The sequence below is a fragment of the Octodon degus genome, unplaced genomic scaffold (assembly GCF_000260255.1).
Source record: "Octodon degus isolate 3935 unplaced genomic scaffold, OctDeg1.0 scaffold00018, whole genome shotgun sequence".
NCBI lineage: Eukaryota > Metazoa > Chordata > Mammalia > Rodentia > Octodontidae > Octodon > Octodon degus.
In genome coordinates, this window is record NW_004524594.1 from 20,939,658 (window position 1) to 20,962,845 (window position 23,188).

Here is a 23,188-nt window from a genome sequence, read left to right on the forward strand (position 1 = left end):
CAATAGTAAACACCAATAGAGTAAAGAGACACCCCACAGAGTGGGGAAAAAAGTCTTGTCAGTGGTTCCTCAGACAAAGGACTAATATCTAGTATATATAAAGAACTCAAAATCACACTCCCAAATTTATTATTTATTTATTTAGTCTTTTTTATTTTTTTAAACTTTTTAAGCAGGGAGGGGGTGAGAGTGATGTGAAGAGCAGGCGTGGGGAGCAGAAAAGAGGAGGAGGGCTGCAAGGCGCTTGTTAGTAAGTTATGTAAGTGGGAGTAGAAAGGAAGAGGGAGGTTTTTGAAAAGCAAGGTGATGGTGATGGTATGGTGATGGGCAGCCTGGAAACACAGAAGGAGGGCAGGCAGGAAAAAAAATAGCCAGGCGCCCCACAGGTGGGCTGAACTTGACTGCCCACAAGTACGTAGGTAGACAGCAGGCAGGCAGATGAACATGCACCTTTTCTTTGCACCACAGGTTATTTCCTTGGGGTGGAGGTGAGGGTGCATGCACTGTTCCTGGAGGTACTGAAATACTAGGTCAACATGTGGAGTGGACAGAGCAAACTCCTAGTCCATCTCCCAGCTCCAAAACTCCACTTAATGTATTGTTCTCAGATAGAGGACATAGCAGATATTAAACTGGTAAGAACAGATACTATACTTGATCATAGCCAAAAGACCAAGAAGCAATATATTTTGTCTTTTTTTTTTTTTTTTTTTTTTTGGCGGGACCAGGGATTGAACTCAGGCCCATGCGCTTGCCAGGCAAGTGCTTATTCTACTGAGCCATCTCCCTGCCCCTATTTTGTCTTTTTGAGACAGGGTCTCACTATGCAGTTCACGCTGGCCTTGAGCTTACTTTGTAGCCCAGGCTGGTATTGACCTCGCAACTATCTTCCTGCCTCAGCCTCCCAAATTCTGGGATTACAGAAGTGTGCCATCATGCCTGGCCTACAAATGACTTGATCCTAAAGTGCCTTGTCTTTTTGCTGCTGTCGTTGTTGTTGTTGGTATTGGGAATTGAATTCAGAATCTTGTGCTTGCCAGGTAGATGCTGTGCAACAAAGTAATATCCCCAACTCTAAAGACTAAATTAAAAAACCCAATCCAGGGCCGGTGAGATAGCTCAGTAGACTAAGCGCCTGCTTAGGCAAGCACAGGGACCGGGGTGGTGCATGCCTGTAATCCCAGCGCTGGGGAGGCTGAAAAAGGAGGATTATTATGAGTCTGAGCTGTTTAGTACCAAATACATAAACACTTCTCAGGTTAAGAAGTAGAAATGAAAGCCAGTGAAATAGCTCAGCAACTAAGCACCTACTTGTGGGTTCAATCATAGCACTGGGAAGGTTGCAAACAGCAGGATCACTATAAGTCCAAGCTGTGTAGTGAGACCCTGTACCAAATACATAAATTAAAAAAAGGTAGAAATGGTAAATAAATATATGAAAAAATGTTCGAACTCACTTATCATTCAAAAGATGCAAATTAAAACAAAACTGAGATTCCATCTCACCCCAGAAAGAATGGCTATTCTCAAGAAATCAACAACAACAAAAATATCAGCCCAATATCAAATGCTAGGGAGATAGCTCAGCAGTCTAAGCACTTGCCTGGCAAGCGCAAGGACTCAAGTTTGATTCCTGGCATCAAATGCCATGCCAGCATGGTGGGGCACAGTGGTGCACGCCTGTAGTCCCAGCAATGGTGAGGTAGAGACAGGAGGATCACTACAAGTCCGAACTGCTTAGTGAGACCCTGTATCAACAATAAGAACAACAAAAAGTATCATACGACAGCGATATGTGCACACCCACAGCCCAGTTTGTAATAGCTATACTTGGAAATAGATCAAATGCCCATCAATGAAGGAATGGGTCAAGCAGACATGGTTATACATTTATATAAATGAACTACTCTGCCAGAAAAAAAGATAAACTTGAGCCATTTCCAGCTAAATGGATGTACCTTGAGACCATACTCTTAAGTGAAATAAATTGGACACACATATGTAAATAATGCATTGTCTCTCTGGTACAAGAAACCAGAAGTGTAAATAAGAATTAAAGTGTACAAATGATACTGAGAAATGGGAAGAAAATGTTAATGAGAAGGGGAACAAGGGAGGGGGAAAGGAAGGGACAAGAAAAAAAGAAGGAAACATTGGAAACAAAGCTTTTGTGAACAAGGAGGAGGAAAGGAATTGCAGGGAGGGCAGGTGAATGGGATAAAGGCAGCAGCAAGATATATTACGCAGTGGTATAAATTCTCTATGATGAATGTTATTATGTACATCTAACATGTACCAATATGGGCCAGCCAAATAGCTCAGCGGATAAAAGTGCCTGCAAAGCAAGAGCTGGGGGTTCAATCCCCCACCTGCTGTGCCAGCCCCGCCCCCCGGGGGTGCACCTAGGCAGCTACTGAGACTGGGCGTGGTGGCGTGCACCTGTAATCCCAGCTTTTAGGAGGCTGGAAATAGGCAGATCACTATGAGTTCGATCTAGTAGTGAGACCTTGAACACCCTGTAGGCCCTTCCCTAAAATACAAAAATTAAAAATAAAATAAACCAATAAATTTTTAAAAATCAGAAAACAAAACAAAAAAGAGGCAGCATGTGTGCTTACAGGCACAGAGAACCATGTGGTGCTATGCCCCTCCCTTCCACCCTGTTTGTCTTGTGGCTGATAAGAGAAAAAGCCTGAGACGTCTTAAATTTGATTACAAAGCTGGGCAAGTGGAGAAGAGAAATTAATCCAGTAATAGCTTCAGGCCAAGCCAACAAAAGACTGTTCCGCGTTGCTAAATCTCTATTGGGAGTTGTGCCTTAGAGCTGCAGGAGCGGGATCAGGAAGGTGCCGTGGAAGTTTATGAGCACAGCAGTCAGGCGCAGAGGTGCTTCTTACGGGCTGCCTTCCTGTCCCACCCGTCATCTACAGCCATGTAGATTCACTGCACATGATTCATGCTTTCCTTTCTCCCCAAGGTTTCACTACAAAATACCCTGGCTTTTTAGATGTGGTGCACATTTTCCGGCTGCTCCCTCGCCTTCTTGCTGGTGGCCTCAGGACGTACTCGGCACCTGTCTTTCTTCAGGCAAACATTTGTAATGTCTGATAAACCCCTTTCCTTCCAGAGATAGCGCTGTCTCAAAAGTTTTAGTTGAACAAGGAAAAGGGAGGAAAATCAGGGCTGGGGAGCTGTATTCTAGCCCAGGGCACTGGGACTTGGGGCAGGCAGGCAGGGCTAAACTGGGCTAAAACCAGAGCTAATCTGGGCCAGATAGGGGTGGGGCAAAGTGACACATTGCTTCTGCTCCTGCCCAGCTAGACCAAACAACAGCTATAAGAATAATATGGGTAGGGAGGTGGATGACAGCCTGGCCTGGGAGCTCTTCTCAGGCCTTTATCTGGAGAAAGCTGAGGCCAGGGAGGGTATTAGAGCCCTCGTTGTGCAGTTTCACCACGTGTCCAAGGCTGGCTTCGGAGCACCTAGGAAAGTACCACCCATCTGTCTCATGTGCAAGGTGATCCAAGGTGGGTTTCTGTGTTCCCCCTCAATATCCTCTGGACTAACGTAGGGTGACATTTCTGTAGGTGCTGTACCAGCTTCAGATTGTGGGGACACTGGCCTGCATCCGAACCAGCCCTATTGTCTTGCTGATGGCTCACATCCCAGGCAGCCCAGGCACCCATGGGAGCAATTAGTGAGTGTGAAGAGTTTCCATGGTGGCGGTCCCCAGGGGGGTACACTAGGGCTTAGGAACAAGGGCCGGCAGGGCCTTTCTCCTTTGTCTTGGGCACACTAGGCCTTTGTTCTTGCCTGCTCTCTTTGACAAATGGGACCAAGAGTGTGGGTGGGGGGAATGACTTGAGTTAAGAGTCCCCCACTCCAGGGGTTCCTGATCAGCCTGGGGGAAGGGCAAAGAGAGGCAGAATAGGGGTAAAAGCCCCAATCCTGGGCCCAGCCTCCACTGGGGAGCCCTCTTCCCAGAGGCACAAAACCTTACCTGTCCCCAAGGGGTTGGGGCCAGACAACTTACAGTTGGTTCCTCTTACTGGTAAACACCTTCCCCACCAGCCAATGGGTGGCCCTGCAGTGTCCCAGGGCAGGACCAGGGCTGGCCCAAGGGAAGGCAGGGCTGAAGGGGGAAGCGGCAGCCATCCGGGATTGGGGGGGAAGGCATTTGATCCAATTCCATCCAGGCATCTGCTCAGTCAGACTTTATTCCAGAACGCTCAGCAGCCCTGGGGTCCCTTAGCTCAGCCAGCAGTCTCTGCACCCCTTCAGTGCCAGCTTTCATACTGCTACCAGATAGCTGGTGGCCAGTCTGGGTTCCCACCAGCCCCTACCCTGTGACCTCCCTTGTGCCTGACACAGAGCAAGAAGTGGGGGAATGTCTCCTTCCTGGATAAGTGGTGCTTGTTGAGAATGGAGGCAAGTCACCAAATCCCGGGAGTAAAGTGCGGTGCCCATTTGCAGGCTGGCATCAGCCATTCAGGTGATTGTGACTTGGGGGAACTGAATCCATAGTACCTCAGAAACGGGTGTCTAGGAAGGAGCTTCGATGCGGTCTGGGGGTGCCCTCTATGGGGGGTCTTTGAGCCCGAGTCAGCAGGCCATGGAAAGTCTTGCCACGGGTCTGGGGTTTGCGCCGCGGTGGCCTGGGCTCCTCTGGGGGCTGTACCACAATTTGAGGTATCTCAGGCTTGGTGCCTCCTTGAGCTCCTGCTAACTGCTGGGCCTCAAAAATGGCTTGGGCCCCCGGAAGGCGGGCCTGTGGCTGAGGGGATGGCCCAGGCGATGACTTGGGCAGCCGGGCTAGCTGAACCTTCATCTCTCGCTGCAGGTCCTGCTCTGACAGGGCCACGCTGTGCACCTGTAGGAAGCGGTTGGTGCTGAGTTTTCCCGGACTGGAGTTGGGACCGGAAACCCAGAGGTCCCTGTCGGGTAGGCAGTAGGCAGTACACAGCTCCAGGAAGTGGCTGAGGGCTGAGGGGCTTGCAGACAGCCTTATTGGAGGAGCCACAGAAAGCTCGCTGACTTTGGGGTTTTCATATTCTCTGCAGCTCAGACAGCAAGAACTGAGCCTGGTTCTTATTTTGGTTACGTGATCTGTGACTCAGTTTCCCCTGTTTTGTAACAGGGGCTGGGCTATTGAGGGGGCAAGCAGGTGGCACCTACCTGGGGCATGAAGATCTCCTCCTGCAGTTGGGCGGGAGGGATGGCTCGAAGGGCACCGAGTGTCTCCAGGAGCCCCGGGCAGGCCATGCGCTGCTCTGCAGTGCCCAAGGCCAGGCGCACCAGTGTCAGCCCCACACGAAACAGTACCTTGGCACCTGCAGGCCAGAGGTGGGGCAGGGCTCACCCACTGGGAGACCAGCTCTGTGCCTCCAGCTCTCCATTCACACCTGTCCTCAGCCACACTCATGCTGCCTTCTGCCCTGCCCCCAACTCAGGCCAGGAGCAATGTCTGAGGGAGACTGTAGTCTGGGGGTACAGGAACCTGCACTGGCCAAGCTGGTCTCAGGAGTCCCAAACACTTCCAGAGAAAGCAACCTGCCAGGAGCCAGGGACTACTGTCACCCTCATCCAGAGCCTTCATTGGACCTCGCACTCCTCCTTTCCCATGAGGAGTAAGGAATAAGCTCAGTGGGTACCTGTCAAGGCCTTTCCATTTGGATCTGCAACCCTTTGATCCTAGAAATACTCTAGGCAGAGCTTCTCTCACCCCTAAACCACAGCATGGTGCTCACGTGTGTACATGCTCGCTCACACAGTGACCTTAGGCCAGTCCTGGAGTCTCACACCGCCTTCCTGGCAGCCTCTGGTCCTCTGAGAAAAGCTGCCAAGGGATCAGTCAGATCTACTGACAACTGTGACTTGGGAAGGAACAATCACACTGCTAAGGTCATCATTGCCATTAAAGGGAGCCTAGGCAAAATGTCCTCAGGCCGAGGAGGCAAGAAAGGGCTCAGCCACCACAATCAGTCCTGCTTGGAGGTCTGAGGCTGGAGAGGATGGATGTGACAGATACATGGATGGTGACTTGGGATACCTTAGCGAGAGCTCCAAACCAGCAAGCGGTCCTTCCTTGTGTGGAAGATCTAAAGCTAGCTGAGCACATAGCAGATGCTCAGTAGACATACTAATTAATTTCTAGTATTTTTAGGTGCACCTATTGGACACCACATATACAACATAATGCAAGGGGCTTACTGATGGGCAGGGTATATCAAGGAAGAGTCCTAAAGACCCAATGGTTAGCTCAGCTGTCTTGATGTGCTCCCTGCTCTCTGCCCCCAGCATCCACCTTTCCCACTTAGTCTTTTCAAAACCATTCTCCTGTATCAGCTGGAGCTGAGCTGTCTCTAGAGATTGAACCCAGGGCCTCCTCAATGTGAGATAGTCTACCACTAAATGTTCTTATGACTTCCTCCTCTCTCGTGCTCTCTCTCTGTCTCTATGTGTGTCACATCCCCCAGAAACATCTTTAAAAACAGCAATTACTTCCTGCTGCTCTCCTGACACTCTCTGTCACATCTCTTGTTTTATTTTCTTCATGGCACTTATGACATTCTATAAATATCTTGTTAATTTGTACCATCGCCTCCCATCCCCACCTCCACTAGAAGAAAGGTCTCAAACTCAGGTATTTCTGGTTCTGGATCCACCCAGGCCTGGTGTTTGTGGGTGCTCAGCAAGTGCCTGCAGGCTCTGAGGAGCACCTCCCTCTGGAGTGAGCCCTCAGACTCCATGGACTGTGCTTTCCCACTTCCTACCCTTGACCTCCCGGGGAGGCCTTCCTTGCCCCAGCCTTGCCCATGGCCATGCCTGGCCTTCCTACGGTGCTCCTCATTGTGGGGTGGGGGCGCCCATGCATTACACTCATGGCTATTTCTCCAGAACCACACACATGCCTCAGAGGGCCCAGGAGTGGCAGTTCCTGAGCGCAGAGAACTCAGAGCCAATCAGCTAGCTCCCCAAGGCATCCCAAGGCTGCAGGCGCCAGCTACAGGGCCACCCCACTCACCCTCACTGAGAAAGGCATCCCAGATGCGCAGCACTGTGGGGAAGGGCAGGGAGCGGGCGAAGAGGCACAGGAACCACTCAGGGAGGTAGAGCAGGGGCCCGACGCCCACCTGCTGCAGGTGCTTGTGAATGCGTGGGAGCAGCCGCCGCAGCAGGGCCATGAACACCTCAGCATCCAGCTGCACGGCCTCCTGTGGCCACGTTCATCAGCTTGGAGGGCTTGCCACCCCAGACCTCCTCTCCCAAACCCCAGGCTTCTACCCCCCTCAGGTCCCACACCTCCACACCTCCTGTATCTGTCTCAGCCTCTTACCATGTGGGGCCCGTAGTAGCCAGGAAGGTAGACCTCACAGATCTGCACCAGGCACCAGAAGGCCTCCTGGGGATGGCACATGCCTGTGAGTAGTCACTTAGGAAGCAACCATGGAGGGGTGGCAGGATGGGAAAGGGGCTCAGGCATCATGAGGAGCCTGGAGTCAGCCATGCCTACCCTGCTCAGTGCCTGGGAGGCTCTCACCAAAGCCCCTCATCTTCTAAAACTTAGGCCTACTGATAGGTTTAGGGATTGGAAGTCACAAGGCTCAGGGTGCTAGATTTGAGGGTTGGGGCTCACTGAACAAGGGTTGAGGAAAGGTTCCAAAGTTCAAATCCTGGATTCCTAGGGTCACTAGGATCAGAGCTCATAATCACGGGGTTCAGAATAAGGAGTTATAAGGCAAAAGTAAAAACATCAGACTCTTAGGTCCTTAGGGTAAGGGTTTCAAGTTCTTGGAGTCAAGATCATTAGACTTGAAAGTCACTGAATTTAGTGGTCATGAGGCCTTGGGTTACTGGATAGAGTTTAGGAGTAAAGGATCCTAGATTCCTGAGGCTAGAGTTACTGAGGCTGGGTTGGGCTGGGTTAGGGGTGGGGTCTCATGGGACCAGAGCTCAGGATCACAGGGGTCAAGATCATTAGGGATGGAGGGTCAGGATGGAGTTTACTCACCTCTGGGGGCAGGTGCATGAGTAGCACAGCTGCTACAGGGCCCTGAGCCTGGCAGTAACCCTGTTCTGGCCGATACAGGGTGTAGGCCTTCAGTACCTGCAGGAGACCCTGCTGCCTGTGCCAGAAGACCCCCATTAGGGGCTAGCTTTCCAGGCATCCCTTCCCCACCCTTTATGGACTCTGCCCAAGCTGCAGCCTCCCCCTGGGCCTAGCTGGGTACCCTGGAATGCAAAGATGTAAAGCTAGAGTACAGAAGCTAGGCAGAAGCATCTAGGTGGTGGAGGCCTAGGGTTCCTGGGCATTGCTGGCCTCGTACCCATGACCCTGGGGTGACACAAACATCTCGTGCAGAGGGAACTGGCGGTGCAGGTCCCTGCCAATGGTTTCCATCCACTGTGGGTCTCCTGGGGCTTCTGCAAGCTCCTGCGGGCAGGCAGGCAGATAGGGGTGGGTTCTGGGTAGTAAGGAACTCTGGGCAGGAGAAGTGGGACTCTTGCCAACTCCCTCACCTGATAGGTACCAGGGTTGTTCTTTTGACACACTTGAGCCCCACACAGCAGGGGCCAGCAGCGGGCCCGCAGGGCTGAGGGGATGCCTTTCCGGCACTGAATCTTTACCTGTGGGCAAGGCCAGGGGGCTCTGGTAAGCAGCCTATTTGTTCCTGCTGGCAGACCCCAAGCACAACAACCCCTCAGTCAGGGGCCAGTGGGAGGCACTTGGTGATAGCACGGTGAATTTTGCCAAGGCACGTTAGGAAGCAGAGGGGAAGGAGCCAAAGGGGCCAGGAAAGATCCATTCTCTCCTCACCTTCTTGTACCGTCGGGACATGGTTTTCTCCCAGTGTGAGGTCATTTCCACCCACTTCATCTCCCGCTGGCGGATGAGATCTGCAGGGGGGTAACCTGGCCTGTGGGCACATGGCAGGTATGCTGGTGATGGCAGCTGCTTCCTACAGCCCATACCTGCTCCCTCCAGGCTGCCCAAGTGAACCCAACATCTGGCCCTGGAGATCTTTAGGGAGTTTAGGGGGTAACCTGTGACCCACAGCTGCAAAAGGCTGTCATAGGGACAGGAAAGGATGTGGCTACAATATGGGCAGAAGTAGGGGAGACTGGGTGACTGGGTATCTATTGGGGGAGGGGCTGGCTGCCTGTCACCCAGGTTAAGGAAAGCTTGTTGGCCACAACCCTAACTGGAAGCCAGGAGTCTGCTTCTGTCTCTTGATCTGCTGTGTTACCCAGAACAGGTTTCTTTCTGTCTCTGGACTTGTTTTCCTGTTTGTATTTTGGAGAGGGAAGAGGGTGGGGGAGGAGACGTAGTTTCTGTGATTTGGACCTGAAGTTTCTGGGCCAGAGGTTAAATGAGGAAAGATGTTCACGCCCAGGAATGGGTGCAAACCCTTGGAGGCCAGCATAAAAGATATAAAGAAGCCTCCTTCCACCTTGGGGGTCTCCCTGTAGCCTAGAGGAGAGTCCCTTATCAGGTCTCTACAGCCAGATCCTCCTCATATCCTCCAAGTTGGGCCTCACTCCAGAATTCAGCCCTCAGCCTCCATCCTCAGTCTCTGATCCCCACCCAACCCCCATTTCTGCCCCACTTACCCTGGCTCCAATGAGCAGCCCCCAGTGAAGCCATAGCGATCTGCCTGGCGATATGGACCAGGCCCACTTAGCTCTGAGTCGGACCCCAGAGAGCTAGAGTCATCTTGAGGCTCCGAAGTCTGTATCAGGTCCACCCCCAGGGCCTGGGCCATGCTGCCCCAGACCCCTGATGCCACAGGCTGCAAAAAATGAGAGCCAGTGTGAGGGTACCTCCAGATCCACTTGGGGCCTGGGTTCCCAGTTAGTCAGGTCCAAGCCTTCAAGCCTGGCTGTGCAGTCAGAGAGATTAGCTTTCATGGATCTCTCCCAGCCCACTATGGGCTCTCTTTTATTGGGGAGTGGGCTGGGCCCTGAAGCAACAGCAAAGCCAGGCCCAGCCACTGGCCCCACCAGTTTGGCTCACCTCACAGCTGCCGCACCTCACCTCTTCCTCTCACTTCCTCTTTAGGCTCAGTTTCAGCAACCCACTGAAGGCCCCTCCCAAGTTATGGGGGGGTCACCGCTTCCTCTCAGAGGCTCTTCCGGCCTACCCCAGTACCCCTGGGCCACAGGTTCCTCCCCCCTCCCCCGTGCTTGATGTGATAGGGCTGCACCCTGTCAGAGATAGAGACCTAGCCACCTCAAGGTTTGAGGTTACTCACACGTAAAACAATTAACTCAGGGTTCCAACAAGACTTACACTTTAATGTTTGCTCTTTTTTTCTTTCTTTTTTGGGACAGGCTCTTGCTATGCAGTTTACACTGGCCTGGAATTATGTAGCCTAAGCTGGCCTCAGACTCGCATGATCCTCCTGCCTCAGCCTCCCCAGGGCTGGAGTTACAGGAGTGCACCACCATACCCAGCCAACTACGGAATTTATATTTTACATATTTAATTTTTGTTGTTGTTTTGAGACAGTCCCACTATGCAGTCCAGGCTGGGCTCAGACTCACAGCCATCCTCCTGTCTTAACCTCCTGACTGCTGGGTTTAGAGGTATGTGCCACCACGCCCGGCTGGAATTTACATTTTAAAAAATTAACTGAGCATGCAATGTGGACCAAAATATACTAAGAGTTCAGTGGCAGATATTCTAGAGTTTGGGGAGCCATGGAAACCCTAGTGACCACCCTCTAGCTATCCCTGAATCTCGGGAGAGGGGTGGGAAAACATTGTTTAGCTTTTGAAAGGGAAAAACAGCTTTCCAGTATTTCCGGGCCCAAATCTCCAGAGGAGGAGTTGGGTAATTGCTCAAGGGCGGTGCCAGCCTCAGATCGTGCCCCTTCAGAACCACCCCCGAGAAGCCCCGCCCGCCACCACTTTTTAGCCAGGCCCCGCCCCAACCTCTGAGCCACGCCCATCTCCCGTGGTCCTCGCCCCCAGCCCACCCCGGCTGCTGCGCTTCCAGTCCAGCAGAGGCGCTACAAGGCGGGGAACGGCAGGGCGGGCGGCCGAGGAGGCGGGGCGGCGGGCCGGGGGCGGGCTGGGGCGGACGGAAGGAGCGCCAGGCCGGAAGGAGGCTGCGGAGGGCGGGAGGCAGGAGCGGGCCCGGAGCTGCTGGGCCGGAGCGGCGGCGCCGCCATGTCCGACAGCGAGAAGCTCAACCTGGACTCTATCATCGGGCGCCTGCTGGAAGGTTGGCCGGGGTGGGGAAGAGCCGCGCCCTGGTCCCCAGCCCAGCCCGGAAGTGGCCGCGGGCGGGCCTGAGCGTCCCGGGCCAGCTTCGACTGGGCGGGGACGGGCCCCAAGGTCCCCTGGTTACAGCTCCCCCACCGTGGGCGCGTCTCAGAGGTTTGGGGCACGCTCTGGGCAGACGGAGCAGTCCCTTTTCCTGGGCTGGGGGCGCAGGGTGGCCTGGGTTCTTGAAGTGAGAAACATGGAAAGCCTACCCCAGAAGGGATCCTGCGCTGTGAGGTTGTGGGCGACAGGCTCTACTCACAGTCCCCCATCAAGAGCTCCCAGGGTAGTCTTGTCTGGGGAAGCTCAGCAACAACTGTCCCTGGACAGGAAGTGCTCGGTTATCCCTAGAGGTCCCCATTGGATCACCCGTGTCACCCACCGGGGCCAGGGTCGTAACATCCCATCCCTCCCCCAGTTCAGGGCTCACGGCCTGGAAAGAATGTACAGCTGACAGAGAACGAGATCCGTGGTCTGTGCCTCAAATCCCGGGAGATTTTCCTGAGCCAGCCCATTCTTCTGGAGCTGGAGGCTCCCCTCAAAATCTGCGGTGAGCCTCTGCCCAGACATCTTTGGCTTCCTGAAAGGCACAACACTCCCGCCCCCAAAGTTCCTGGATCCCTCCTCCCTTGAGCCCATTCTTGATCCTAGGTTCAAGTTTACACCTTGCACCTAGCTTACCAGGTACCCTGGGTCACAGGTGATATCCATGGCCAGTATTATGACCTCCTTCGGCTGTTCGAGTATGGTGGCTTCCCTCCGGAGAGCAACTACCTCTTCCTGGGGGACTATGTGGACCGGGGCAAACAGTCTTTGGAGACTATATGCCTGCTGCTGGCCTATAAGATCAAGTACCCTGAAAATTTCTTCCTTCTCCGAGGGAACCATGAGTGTGCCAGCATCAACCGTATCTACGGCTTCTATGATGAGTGTGAGTGGTCTGAGCGTTGAGGGCTGTCCCGGGCTGAAAACTGCATCCCCTGCTCTTCATCAAGCCCTCACAGCTCCTTGATGGACTGTAAGCTAGTCAGTGTCTCTTCCTTGCCATCTTTGGTCTGGGGCCTGACACTCAGGATTGGCATGGTGACTAGATGCTGCTGGAGGGCTGCCTGTCAGCTGAAGTTTTCCTTGAGGGCTCTGTCTAGTGACCCTTTTCTCTAGGCCATTTCTTGGGCACTTAGATGTATATGTAGACCAGACTGTGCTGGCCTAAAGTGGAGGTAAAACAGATTTGGTTTTGGCGTGGATCTGCTCATGGGATGGGAGTGTATGCCAACCCTAACACTGGGCCAGAATGGAACTTGGGTTCATCTGCACTCTGGTGCTTTAGAATTACTCTAAAAAGGCTGGTGGGGTGGGGGCAGGGGCTTGAGTCTTCCTTGCCTTCTGTTCTCTTCTGCTGGCTACCTGTATTCCTGAATAGCCCACAGTGCCAGGCTAAGGCTGGGCTGGGCTGGGCTGCACTGGGCTGGGCTGCACTGCACTGCACTGCACTCCACTCCCCATGAGTTATCTCCTTCCTCTGAGCAGGCAAGAGACGCTACAACATCAAATTATGGAAAACCTTCACTGATTGTTTCAACTGCCTGCCCATTGCTGCCATTGTGGATGAGAAGATCTTCTGTTGCCATGGAGGTGAGGGTAGTTATGGGGTGCCTGCTAAGAGAATTCTCAGGCCATATCCTTGGAGCAAAGCTGTGAGACGACTGTTCCAGTCACTTGAAGCAATTCTCGTTGATATCTTGGATGTCAGTTCTTGCAGGAAATCATCCCCACACCTATTAGGCTTCCCTCTTTCCTGTTGTGGCATGTGGTAACCTGCATGGAACTCAGTTGTCTCCCTTCTCTAGGGAGCTGTGTACTTCCTAAAGGCAGGGACATCTCTGTGCTTATATTTGGGATTTGAAAAAGCCCCAGGGGGATGAGTTCTACCTGTCTGGGCTCCCATGGGTCCAGGAGAAGGGCCAAATGGTGGTGTGAATGGTAAAGCTGATTTCCAAAGGCTTCCTGGAGGAGGAGGGGTCCTTGTTTTGAAGCTTAAAGTGTCTCTTGTTTTCTCCAGGCCTATCCCCAGACCTGCAGTCCATGGAGCAGATTCGGCGCATCATGCGGCCCACAGATGTGCCTGATCAAGGCCTGTTATGCGACCTGCTGTGGTCTGACCCTGACAAGGATGTGCAGGGCTGGGGCGAGAATGACCGTGGTGTCTCTTTTACCTTTGGGGCTGAGGTAGTGGCCAAGTTTCTGCACAAGCATGACTTGGACCTCATCTGCCGGGCACACCAGGTGGGCTGGCAGTCCCAGGTAAGGGCAGAAAAGGGGAGTGGGCAGGCCAGACTTGGACCTGACTGTTCCCATCCTTTCTCAGGTGGTAGAAGATGGGTATGAGTTCTTTGCCAAGCGCCAGCTGGTAACACTTTTCTCAGCTCCGAATTACTGTGGCGAGTTTGACAATGCTGGTGCCATGATGAGTGTGGATGAGACCCTCATGTGCTCCTTCCAGGTGGGCTCTGCAGAAGGGTCTGGTGGGCCCTGCAGTTGGCTCTGCAGGATACTGACCAACTTTTTCTTTTTCAGATCCTCAAGCCCGCTGACAAGAACAAGGGGAAGTATGGGCAGTTCAGTGGCCTGAACCCTGGAGGCCGACCTATTACCCCACCCCGAAACTCGGCCAAAGCCAAGAAATAACCTTTGTGTGCCACCCCTCTACCCCAGATGGATTGATTATAAAGAAATCATGCTGCCACTGGGGTCACAAAGGCCCTTCAGGCCTACCCATCATGAGGGACACGGAGCCTTGGTGTATTTTTCTTTTTTAATGAATCAATAGCAGCGTCCAATCCCCCAGGGCTTCCTCCCACCAGCAACTGTGGTGGCTGCAAGCGGGACCCTGGGGCCGAGGCTGCAGCTCAGGGCAATGGCAGGCCAGATTGTGGGTTTCCAGCTGTGCTTGGCCACAGGGCTGGCAGGATCCTGGGGTAACCCATCTGGTCTCTTGAATAAAAGTTAAAGCTGGATTCTTGCCATGGCCTCTGTCTCCCTTGTCCTAAACATTGGGCCTAGCAGCCCTCCTGCTCAAAGCCATTTGGGATGTCATGTTTGCTTGGCACAGGCCCAGCCAGGACAATCCCAGGCATGCATGTATGTATCCAAGACAGAGCCAAAGAGTATTGGCAAAGCAAGCAAAGACTGCCCGCTGTTGAGGGTTCCAAATGTGTGGGCAATGCTTGGAGAGATGGTTCATGAGTAGAGAAGGTGGACTGGCAGTGATTACAGCTCCACTATGATTTTTTTTCTTTAGAGAGGTAAGCCTAAGGATGATGGGCTTTTGGCTCCAGTCAGATAGTTGGAGGCTCTACCATAAATAAAGGTGAGGTACCCTTTATCAGGTGGCAGTCTTTACACAAGGCCCAAAAGACTGATTGCCAGAAGGGGTGTGTGTGGGTGTGTAAGTGACAGGGCCCAGACCAAGCACATAAGGTACATGACTGTAGGAAGGGTATGTGTGTGTGAGAGAGAGGACCCAGGCTAAGTGCAGCCAGACAGGCGGAGCCTTTTTGGGAAGTAGAACTGCCAGCTGTAAGGTCCAGTACAGCCCCTTTCTCACTGCTACCCCAGCACTGAGACCCAGCCCTGCCACACTGAGACTTCTAGTCCATGGCCTTAGGACACAGACTTCAGGTTCATTCTTCAGCCTTCACCATCACTGTCTTCAGCCAGTACAGGGTTTGGGCCCTGGGGAGAGTGTGGGGGAGCTAAAATGGAGCCAAAGAACAGCGAGCGGAACTGGAAAAAGGACAGGAGACCGAGTAAGTTCTGGAGGCGGTATCTTTCCCTTGCCACCTCCTCCCTGTCCCCCATCTTTAGTCCCTACCTTCTTGGGTGGGGGAGTCCCAGGCACTGGACTGGGCTCAGCTTCATCCTCGTCTTCCTCTGAGTCAGGGCCAGGGTTAGAGTGGTGCTGGGGGCCAGGTGTAAGGGAAACAGAAGGCAGTGCCCGTGAGCCCTCACTTCCTACAGTGGTTTCCATGGCAATCATGTACGAGTCAATGTCATCACTGGCAAAATTATCCTGGTGGGCTGTGCTGTAGACAGAGACAGTATCAGCAAGGAATAGGGAGAAAGGTGGGATACATTGGCGTGCTGTACTTCAGAGGGCTCTGGGGCCTCCAGACTGCTGGGGATCTCTTGGTTTTATTACTTCCTGATTTGGTGGGAGAGGAGAGGATGCAGGAGTTAAGTGGGGGCTTCCTGAAGGAAGTGGGTCTGCAATCCCTTTGATCACAATTCAGGTAGGGGCCTGAGGGAGGCATCTGGAGGGCTAGTTTAGCTTCACTGGGGGAGGGAAGCAGCAAGTCTTGTGATCAGGTCACTTGGGGCCCTAGCCCCCACCTTCCCAGGGGACAGGAGCTGGAATGCACTGCACTCCAGGGATCCACTGGGCAGGGGGCCAGACCAAACTTCCTCTGCTTCCACTACACTGGGCCCATCCTCAACCCACCTGCCCTTCCAGCCACCTGTTTCTCCCACCCCAGGCAGCTCCCTGCCTCACAACAGCTCTTTCTCTCTTTGGCCTGGGAAGAAGCTCAGAGGACAGGCCTCAGCCAGAGAAGGAAGCCAGTAGGACCTTGGGGACCCCTTCCCTGGGTGGGAGGGGTCTTTGAATACAGCTGTGAGCAATGTGTGTGTTGGGGGAAGGTATAGAAGCTGGAAGCAGCAGGCTCAAGCTGGTTCGTAAAGAGATGGAGGGAGGAGTGAGTGGATGATGCCCTCACCTGCGAGCCTGCTGGTGGGGCTCTGAGGAGCTCTGGTCCTGTGAATGTATATCCAGCTCTAAGAGTGTTGCTAGGACAAAGTGGCCATCCAGCAGAGAATCCTCAATGGTGAAGATGGCTGGCCTGACCAAGGGACAAGGGCTCAAGTTTGGTTACTCTAATTCTGCTCCTAGCATTCCAGAAGCCTCCCTCCTCCTGCCCCAGGCTGGGAATTACCTGCCTGGAGCATCAAAGTGAATGGTAAGAGGTAAGTTTGCTGACTCCGCAAAGCTCAGGAGCCCCTGGGAGGGAAGAAGCAGGGTGGTGAGAGACTGGCTGAGCAGAAAGAGAGGGTGGTGAGTGTAAGAAGACGGAGCTTACCCGGAATTCCTTGAGGCAGAAAGTAATGGCCACTCCTTCTGGGGCCTGCAACTGTTGGAAATCCTCCTCCCCGATGCTCATCTCAGTCACCATGGCCTTAGTGGTGCTATCTATGGGGCCAGGCACAGGAGGAACCTGAGTTTCTGGGTCCTGGGCACCCAACGCCCTCCTGTTCCCAATTCTGCTTCATCCTAGGACCTATCTAGCTCTCACCTGCCTCTTCCTTCTCCTGGTAGCTGCGCAGAATGACCCGGCGGCCACGGCCAATGCCCAGTGTCACTTCAGCCAGTGCTAGGGGAAAGGGTAGAACAGCCTCTCCCAGGATCCTGAAGGACAGAACATCAAACCTAAGGCTCACCCCTGCCAGAGCCTTTACTCTCAGAAAACCTGAAGCAGGCCAATGGTGCACGTGCACGTGTAGTACAACAAACACAGCCCAGAGAAGGCAGCTGAAGCCTGGGCAGGCATGCAGGGATAGGACCTCACGTTCATGCCCTCCCTAGAAATGATCCCCAGATCCCCTTAAGACAACTTAGAATGGGAGCTAACATCCACTTCTAGATATATTTGAAATAAGCCATAAGACAATTGTTCATTTTTAAAAAGGAAGAGAAAGAAATACGCCTCAAATGCAAACCAAGGTGATTGCTTTCCTCTTTCTCTAATCAAAGGAGTCTTCGTCACTGCTGGCTCCACAGAATCTGGCAAAGGAACTATCAGGACCTGAAGGGACTTTCAGTCCTTCAGTGCACCAGGAGAAATTCTCTCTACTTTGCCTTGTTGAATGCAAACAGCACCAGCATAAGAGAGCCCATTCCTTTCTGAGCTGGTCCTCAGGGCCTTCACCTCTGCTGGATTCCCCATTCCTTTGGCCCTGCACAGGTCCAACCTCACAGTAGGGCTGGCTTGGACCCTCACCTCCCCACTCAGCCTCTTGCTGTGGTCTAGGGATTTCTGAAGGCTAAAGCCCAGAAGTTAGGAGGCTTCCCTTGAATGGGGACACCCTTCAGAAGGATTAGGCCACAGAAACTCTTTGAAGCTGAAGGTTAAAGACATCTTCAAGGTTACTCAGGTCAGACGAGAGGTGATGGCCAGCCACAGATGCACTCTCTGAGAAGAGGAATCAGAATAGGTGATAAGGAAAGGTGAAGGCAGGCTCCTACAGAGTGACGAGAATGAGACAATGGAGCATCTGCCCCTCCATGCCAGCCTCTGCTTTTATTTTATTTATTTTTTGTGGTACCAGGGATCAAACTCAGGACCTTGTGCTCACCAGGCAAGCACTTATTCCACTGAGCTGTCACCCTGGTCCAAGCCTCTGCTTTTATTTGGTACAGGGTCTCACTACACTGCTCAACTCCAACTCAGACTCTTAGTGATCCTCCTGTTTTTAGCCTCCCCAGCTCTGAGATTACAGGCTGGTGCCACCATACCCAGTCTCAATGGATGGATCAGCACGCCTGGGCAGGGCCAGCAAGCCTCTGCTCTTAAAAAGCCAGGTTAGGACCCATGATCACATTGAGGTTCACAGGAACTCAGGAGGAAGGGCAGGGGAAAGAGGATGAGAAAGTCTTCTTAGTTCACCCCAGGATCCCCAAAGAAGGAAAAAAGAGACCCAAGTTGAACTTGCAGCAAAGGAATGCTCACCGTGCAGGGGCGCGGAGCACGTGAGGGCACGAAGCTGGACTGAAGACTGCCTGCAGGGATTCACAGTCCTGGAAGGACAGGTTGTGAGTCTTCTTCACTCCTGGATGGGCAGACAGGGTCCTCAGTGGGCCTCACTAACCCCCCTCATCCCAAGGACCCCTTGGCTGGCCAGCTGCATACTCACCATACTTGTAGTGCAGCTGGACCACTAAGCAGCTGCTCCTGTCATTAAGAGAGATGTAGCATTTTTCCACTGTCTTCTCCAGCATCGCCAGAGAGCGGAAGATGGACAGGAAGGACTGTGAGAGGAAAGCACATCAGCCTAGCACTGTGATTCCACCAGCAAGCTCTCATGTCTCAGGTAGGCTCCAGCTCACCAATGCCCTGGTATGTAACATGGGAAGAGGCATGCTTCCAGAGCTTTTCCACACCACTCCCTCTGTCTGGAAAGCCTTGAAAAACCTATTTACTGTTCTTGCCCCGCTTGAATATCACATCTCTCCAGGTCCCTGGTATCAACAGTGCTCTCCATTGCTCCCATTACCCTTTATGGATGTCCTTACTGTGCCCCTCACTGGATTCTGAGCAGGACTGTTACTCCCAGGTAGCATTTGCAGAGTTCATTGGAGTGGGGCAGTGCCAGCTGCTGCTTAGAAAAAGGCCTCACCTTCATCAGGATCTTGCAACGCAGCAGGTCCTGCCCAGGGGTGGTGGGCTGGTACTGCTGGAAGAAGAGCGGGGCAAAGAGGAAGCAGGCGTAGGCAGAGCGGGAAGAGTTCACTGTCCGGAGGGAGAGCTGAGCCACAAAAAGAAGGTAAGGGCACACTTAGGTCAGGGGCAGGTTGATTTGGTCTCATTTGGCCTTTAGTGATCCCAGGTGCCCCTGCTCCAGCATTTGCTAAAACTCTCCTTCCCCTTGCAGTCAGCACGTTGTTTCTGTGTGAGGCCTTTGTAGTCTCCCTCTGTATTGCTTCCACCACCGCAGATCAGCACGTCTGGCCCTTCCCCTCATTATCTCGAGTCTACTGTCATCCCTGAACTGCCAGTGGCCGCCCAGGGAGGGAAAGGGCGCCCCGTGCACTTTCGGCCTGGGACAAACACAGGGCTGCAGGTGATTCCCCAACAGCCAGGGAAGAAACCCAAAATTCCGCAGACAAATGTGCTCATGTTTATCCTGCCCACATGGCAAGCGATTAGTCTAGGCTCCCAACTGCCAGCTGGAACCCGCCTGTCCCCATGCCCAGTTCCTCACCCCATCATCCAACGGTTCCAGGTAGAGCTCGTCCCCAATGCGGGACAGGGAGTGGACGGCCTTGCCCAGCACTGCGGGGAGAAGAGCAGAAACGTTAGGCCGGTGCCTGGAGTAGCTCACGTGCCCGCCGCCAGGCCGGCTTAAACTCACCCTTCACGTTGCTGCCTGTCACCACACACTTCATGCTGCCTCCAGCACCGCACCCAGGCTTTGCTTATAAAGCGCGATGAGAACTGAAGCAGGCCGCGGGCCACACCCGCTCGGGGTCCCAAAGACTAACTCTGATGCTCTGGCTGTCTTTGAAGCGCGCCACCAGGGTCAGCCCCACCTCCGCTTCCTTATTGGTCCACACGCTGGCTCCTCCGTCACGTGAGAAAAAGCTCGCGGGCTCTACGGTCACGTGATGGACTCCGCTCATTGGGCCGGCCCAGTCATGTGACCCGGAAGCTGGGTGGTTGGGCGGTGCACGGCGTATCCATCGCCAGACCAGCTTCTGGCCCGAGAATAGTGGGTCACGCACCCGGACACAAAAGGCCGAGAGGCTGCCAATCAGTGGCGCCAAGTGCGTCTGTGATAGAGCGAGCCCTGCTGGAGGGGCAGGCTTTCCTAGGTCATGCAGTTAACAGTTTCTGGACATCTACAGGAGTCAAAGGTGGGAAGGGGAGCTGGGGACATGCCTTAGTAGTCTAAGCACCTGCCTAGCAAGTGCAGGGACCGGGATTCGATTTCCGGTACCATGTGGTGTGCCAGCCTTGGAACCCCAGGTGTGCCGTGCAGGCCACTGAAACCGGGCGTAGTGGTGCACACCTATAATCCCAGCGCTGGGGAGGCTGAGACAGGAGGATCACTACGAGTCCGAACTAAGTAGCAAGACCTTGCATATAAGTAAATAAATAGGTAAGGGAGCTGTTTTTTCTGGTTTTTAGACTCCGTCATTGACCCTCTTCATTGATACTTGGAGAAAGGACAAGATTCTCTGGGCAGAACAGGGTTGAAGTGTGCACCTTGCAGAGACTCGGCCGTGCCTTGGGCTCTGCCACGGGGCGAAGGAAGCAGGTCTGTGAGCCTTGCTACGGAGGGGTAGGAGCTACCAGAATGTCAAGGGCACGACTGGCAAGTCCTGTAGACAGTTTAGGAGGAATTATAGTTCTGTTTCATACTGACTTCAGCCTGTGAAAAGAGGGGGTCACCCGCTGAGGTTTTCCCCTTGCAATGGGCACTCGAGGAGGGGAGTCCCAAAGCCACTGGCTGAACCTGTGTTCCCTATCAGCATATTTTGTGGTTCTTGGAAGGGCCCTGGCGTCCCTGGCCTCCTGAAAGGCCAGCTTATACCATATTGCTCTGGTCTTGCAGGCAGGCTGAATTTGTCCCCTAGTCCTTTGCCTTCAGATTCACTTTGTTTTGTTTTGTTTTTTTATTTTATTTTATTTTTATTTATTTTTTTAATTTATGTGTGTGTGTGGCCAGCTCAGCCCACCAGGGGGCAGGGCTGGCTGGCATGTGGTGCTGGGGGATTGAACCGTGGTCCCTGCCTTCAGATTCACTTTGGTTTCAGTTTACTTCCATCCAGTCTCTGCCTCCTAGAGCCCCACAGGAGGACATTGCTTTGCTTTTCCTTAGTGACCAGTGTAAATGGTAGCCTCCCCTCACTCCCAACCTAAAGCTTGGTAGACTAAGACTTACCCCTAGCTCCACCTTCCCCTTCCCGGTTTCAATCCCTCACTGGGTCCTGACTGTGCTCTCTCTCACCACTCTTCACCTGAATGGCTACATCAGCGCTCAGTGATCTCATCTCTCCAACCTGCCCCTGCCAGTCCACTCTTCACAGCTAGAATGACCTTCCTAAACCAGGGGCAGTGACACCCACCTTTACTTGGCTTTAATCCCAGCAACTCAGGAGGCTGAGGTAGGATCATAAATTTAAGACCAACTTGGGCAATTTAGTAAGAACCTGTCTCAAAAGGGCTTGAGGTGTAACTTCAGTGGTAGAATGCTTGGCAAGCATACATAAGGCCCTAAGCTCAGTCTATGGTAGAGAAAAAAAGTGACTTTCCTAAAACTCATGCCTCTCCCTTGTTTACATCCTCCAGTGGTTACTATAAAACCACTGAACATGCAGGATATCCAGGTCCCGCCCATCTCATTACCTGTCTTCTCCCTTGGGCTCACCACTTTCTCTTGGGTTTTGTACTTGCTGTTCCCATCACATGACCTTCCCATTTCTCACATGTGGCTTCTTCTCCTTGGCTTAACTGTAGCTTCCTCTCCTCAGCTTTGTCTGGTGCCTCTCACCCCAGTGCTGCAACTATGATGCTTATCACCCCAATATTATTTTATATGTTCCTTATTCAGCAGCTATCTTTATCATTATGATACCAACCTCATATGGGCAGGGGCCATGTCTTTTGTTTGCTGCCAAATCTTTGTACCTCACACACACAGGTTCTCGCTTTCAGTAGATGATCACTAAACAGGTATTAATAACGGCATGAACCATATAAAGTTGAGCTGCTGCCAGGCGACTTGGCATAATGATGAAAGAAACAACCTTAGTGTTCAGCCCTTTGTCCATAGTGCCACCCTTCCCCGTACAGTATAGCTGTCCCCATAATGTAAAACAAAACAGCCTTAAATGCATCATAGTGGAACACGCCTGTAATCCCAATGCTCAGAAAGCTGATGCAAGAGGATCACTGTAAGTTCAAGGCCAGCCTGGGGTACATAGACACTGTAGACACTGTCTCAAAAACAAACCAGCCTTAGCAGAGCACAGTGGCACGTGCCTGTAATTCTAACACTGGCAGGCTGAGGAAGGAGGATGGCAAGTTCAAGCCTAGCCTGGGCTACTTAGTAGTACCGTCTCAAAATAAAGTGAAGGGGAGGAAAGGGAAGTCTAGGAATGTATCTCAGTGTAAGATTCCTGGGTTCAATCCCCAGTACCAGAAAAACAAAACAAGAAACTGGCATAGCCTTAGTCATTCACTTCCTTGCCATTTCTTCTTTTCTAGTGTGGCCTGCCTATCTTCATACCCACTGCTAAGCAGCTGGACCACAAGGCTCCCCCCAGGCAAGAAGGGTTTCTACTAGTCATGTTTCTGCTCCTGACACCTTAAGGCTACATACAGAGACCTGTCACCTTGAAGTCTCTGGCCACAGGGAGACAGGTATAGACTTCTGGGGCTCCTAATGAGTTTGTCCTCAGTCATTCTCCCACTCCTTGCCAAAAGTGGAAAATAATCTGAATCTTCTGCAGGGCTTAGAAACCGGAAAGGAGCCCAGAGCCAGGAGCCAGGAGGTTTGGGTTTCCAGTCCAGGATTTAGCACCTACTTACTGTGTAACTTTACACACATCTTCCCTACCTTGGGCTGTCCCTCATCTGTACTGTTAGGGGAGAACAGGGAACAACAGGAACTCACTGAGATGCCTTCCAACTTGACAGAAAGGCTAGGAGGCTCCCGAAGAGGTCCTGGACTTCTTGGTGCCCTTACGCACCTGCAGTGCTAGGGAGGAGCAGTAGCTGGTGTCCTGTTTCCTGCTTTTCCCAGACTCTGGGCTAAAGGGAGCTCTGCCAGGCTTGCAGTTGTCAGATCCAATCATGGCCTTCAGCCGGGAAGAGAAGACACACATGGCGGGGGTGGCGGTTAGAGCCATTGGGAATTGTTTAGGTTGGGCAGAGGGTATATATGGGGACCCAAAAATGACTTGGGTTTCTGCTAAAGGACAGGAAACCTGGGTGTAGCTCCAGCCCTATATATAAGTGACCACGCAGGCTAGGGGGCCTCTCCACACCTAGTTTCTTTCTTTTTTTTTTTTTTGGCAGAACCGGGGATTGAACTCAGGTCCTTGTGCTTGCCAGGTAAGCACTTACTCTACTGAGCTATCTCC

General features: G+C 52.8%; 3 protein-coding genes and 1 non-coding gene across 7 annotated transcripts; 1 reads left to right on the forward strand and 3 right to left on the reverse strand.

The window, feature by feature from the left end:
- Positions 1-493: 493 nt before the first annotated feature.
- Positions 494-684, reverse strand: LOC111815591. Its single transcript, XR_002820269.1, has one exon. It is a non-coding gene; the product is annotated as a U2 spliceosomal RNA (small nuclear RNA).
- Positions 685-4,207: 3,523 nt separating this feature from the next.
- Positions 4,208-10,066, reverse strand: Tbc1d10c (TBC1 domain family member 10C). Of its 2 annotated transcripts, XM_004627154.2 has the most exons (10): positions 10,016-10,066; positions 9,613-9,791; positions 8,819-8,918; positions 8,521-8,628; positions 8,328-8,434; positions 8,012-8,126; positions 7,337-7,402; positions 7,025-7,214; positions 5,176-5,330; positions 4,208-4,870 (listed from the first exon to the last, which is right to left on the reverse strand). In XM_004627154.2, the coding sequence occupies exons 2-10, from the start codon at positions 9,762-9,764 to the stop codon at positions 4,529-4,531; spliced, it is 1,335 nt and encodes a 444-aa protein (XP_004627211.1). In that variant the 5' UTR covers positions 9,765-9,791; positions 10,016-10,066; the 3' UTR covers positions 4,208-4,528. The 2 variants fall into 2 exon arrangements, with proteins under 2 accessions (XP_004627211.1, XP_023566622.1); XM_023710854.1 differs by lacking the exon at positions 10,016-10,066 and having other exon boundaries at positions 8,819-8,898; positions 9,613-9,741.
- A 990-nt stretch (positions 10,067-11,056) lies between these two features.
- Positions 11,057-14,292, forward strand: Ppp1ca (protein phosphatase 1 catalytic subunit alpha). The gene is made up of 7 exons (XM_004627155.2): positions 11,057-11,227; positions 11,687-11,818; positions 11,969-12,199; positions 12,799-12,903; positions 13,331-13,554; positions 13,637-13,771; positions 13,846-14,292. Exons 1-7 carry the CDS (start codon positions 11,173-11,175, stop codon positions 13,954-13,956), a joined length of 993 nt encoding a protein of 330 aa, XP_004627212.1. The 5' UTR covers positions 11,057-11,172; the 3' UTR covers positions 13,957-14,292.
- Positions 14,293-14,396: 104 nt separating this feature from the next.
- On the reverse strand, positions 14,397-19,624 carry Rad9a (RAD9 checkpoint clamp component A). 3 transcript variants are annotated; one of them, XM_023710612.1, is made up of 11 exons: positions 19,453-19,624; positions 19,303-19,373; positions 18,718-18,774; positions 18,235-18,349; positions 18,051-18,150; positions 16,617-16,729; positions 16,404-16,513; positions 16,260-16,324; positions 16,044-16,166; positions 15,143-15,353; positions 14,397-15,054 (listed from the first exon to the last, which is right to left on the reverse strand). In XM_023710612.1, the coding sequence occupies exons 1-11, from the start codon at positions 19,484-19,486 to the stop codon at positions 14,959-14,961; spliced, it is 1,095 nt and encodes a 364-aa protein (XP_023566380.1). In that variant the 5' UTR covers positions 19,487-19,624; the 3' UTR covers positions 14,397-14,958. The 3 variants fall into 3 exon arrangements, with proteins under 3 accessions (XP_023566380.1, XP_023566379.1, XP_004627214.1); XM_023710611.1 differs by having other exon boundaries at positions 15,146-15,353; positions 18,718-18,846; XM_004627157.2 differs by having other exon boundaries at positions 18,718-18,846.
- Between the last annotated feature and the right edge of the window lie 3,564 nt (positions 19,625-23,188).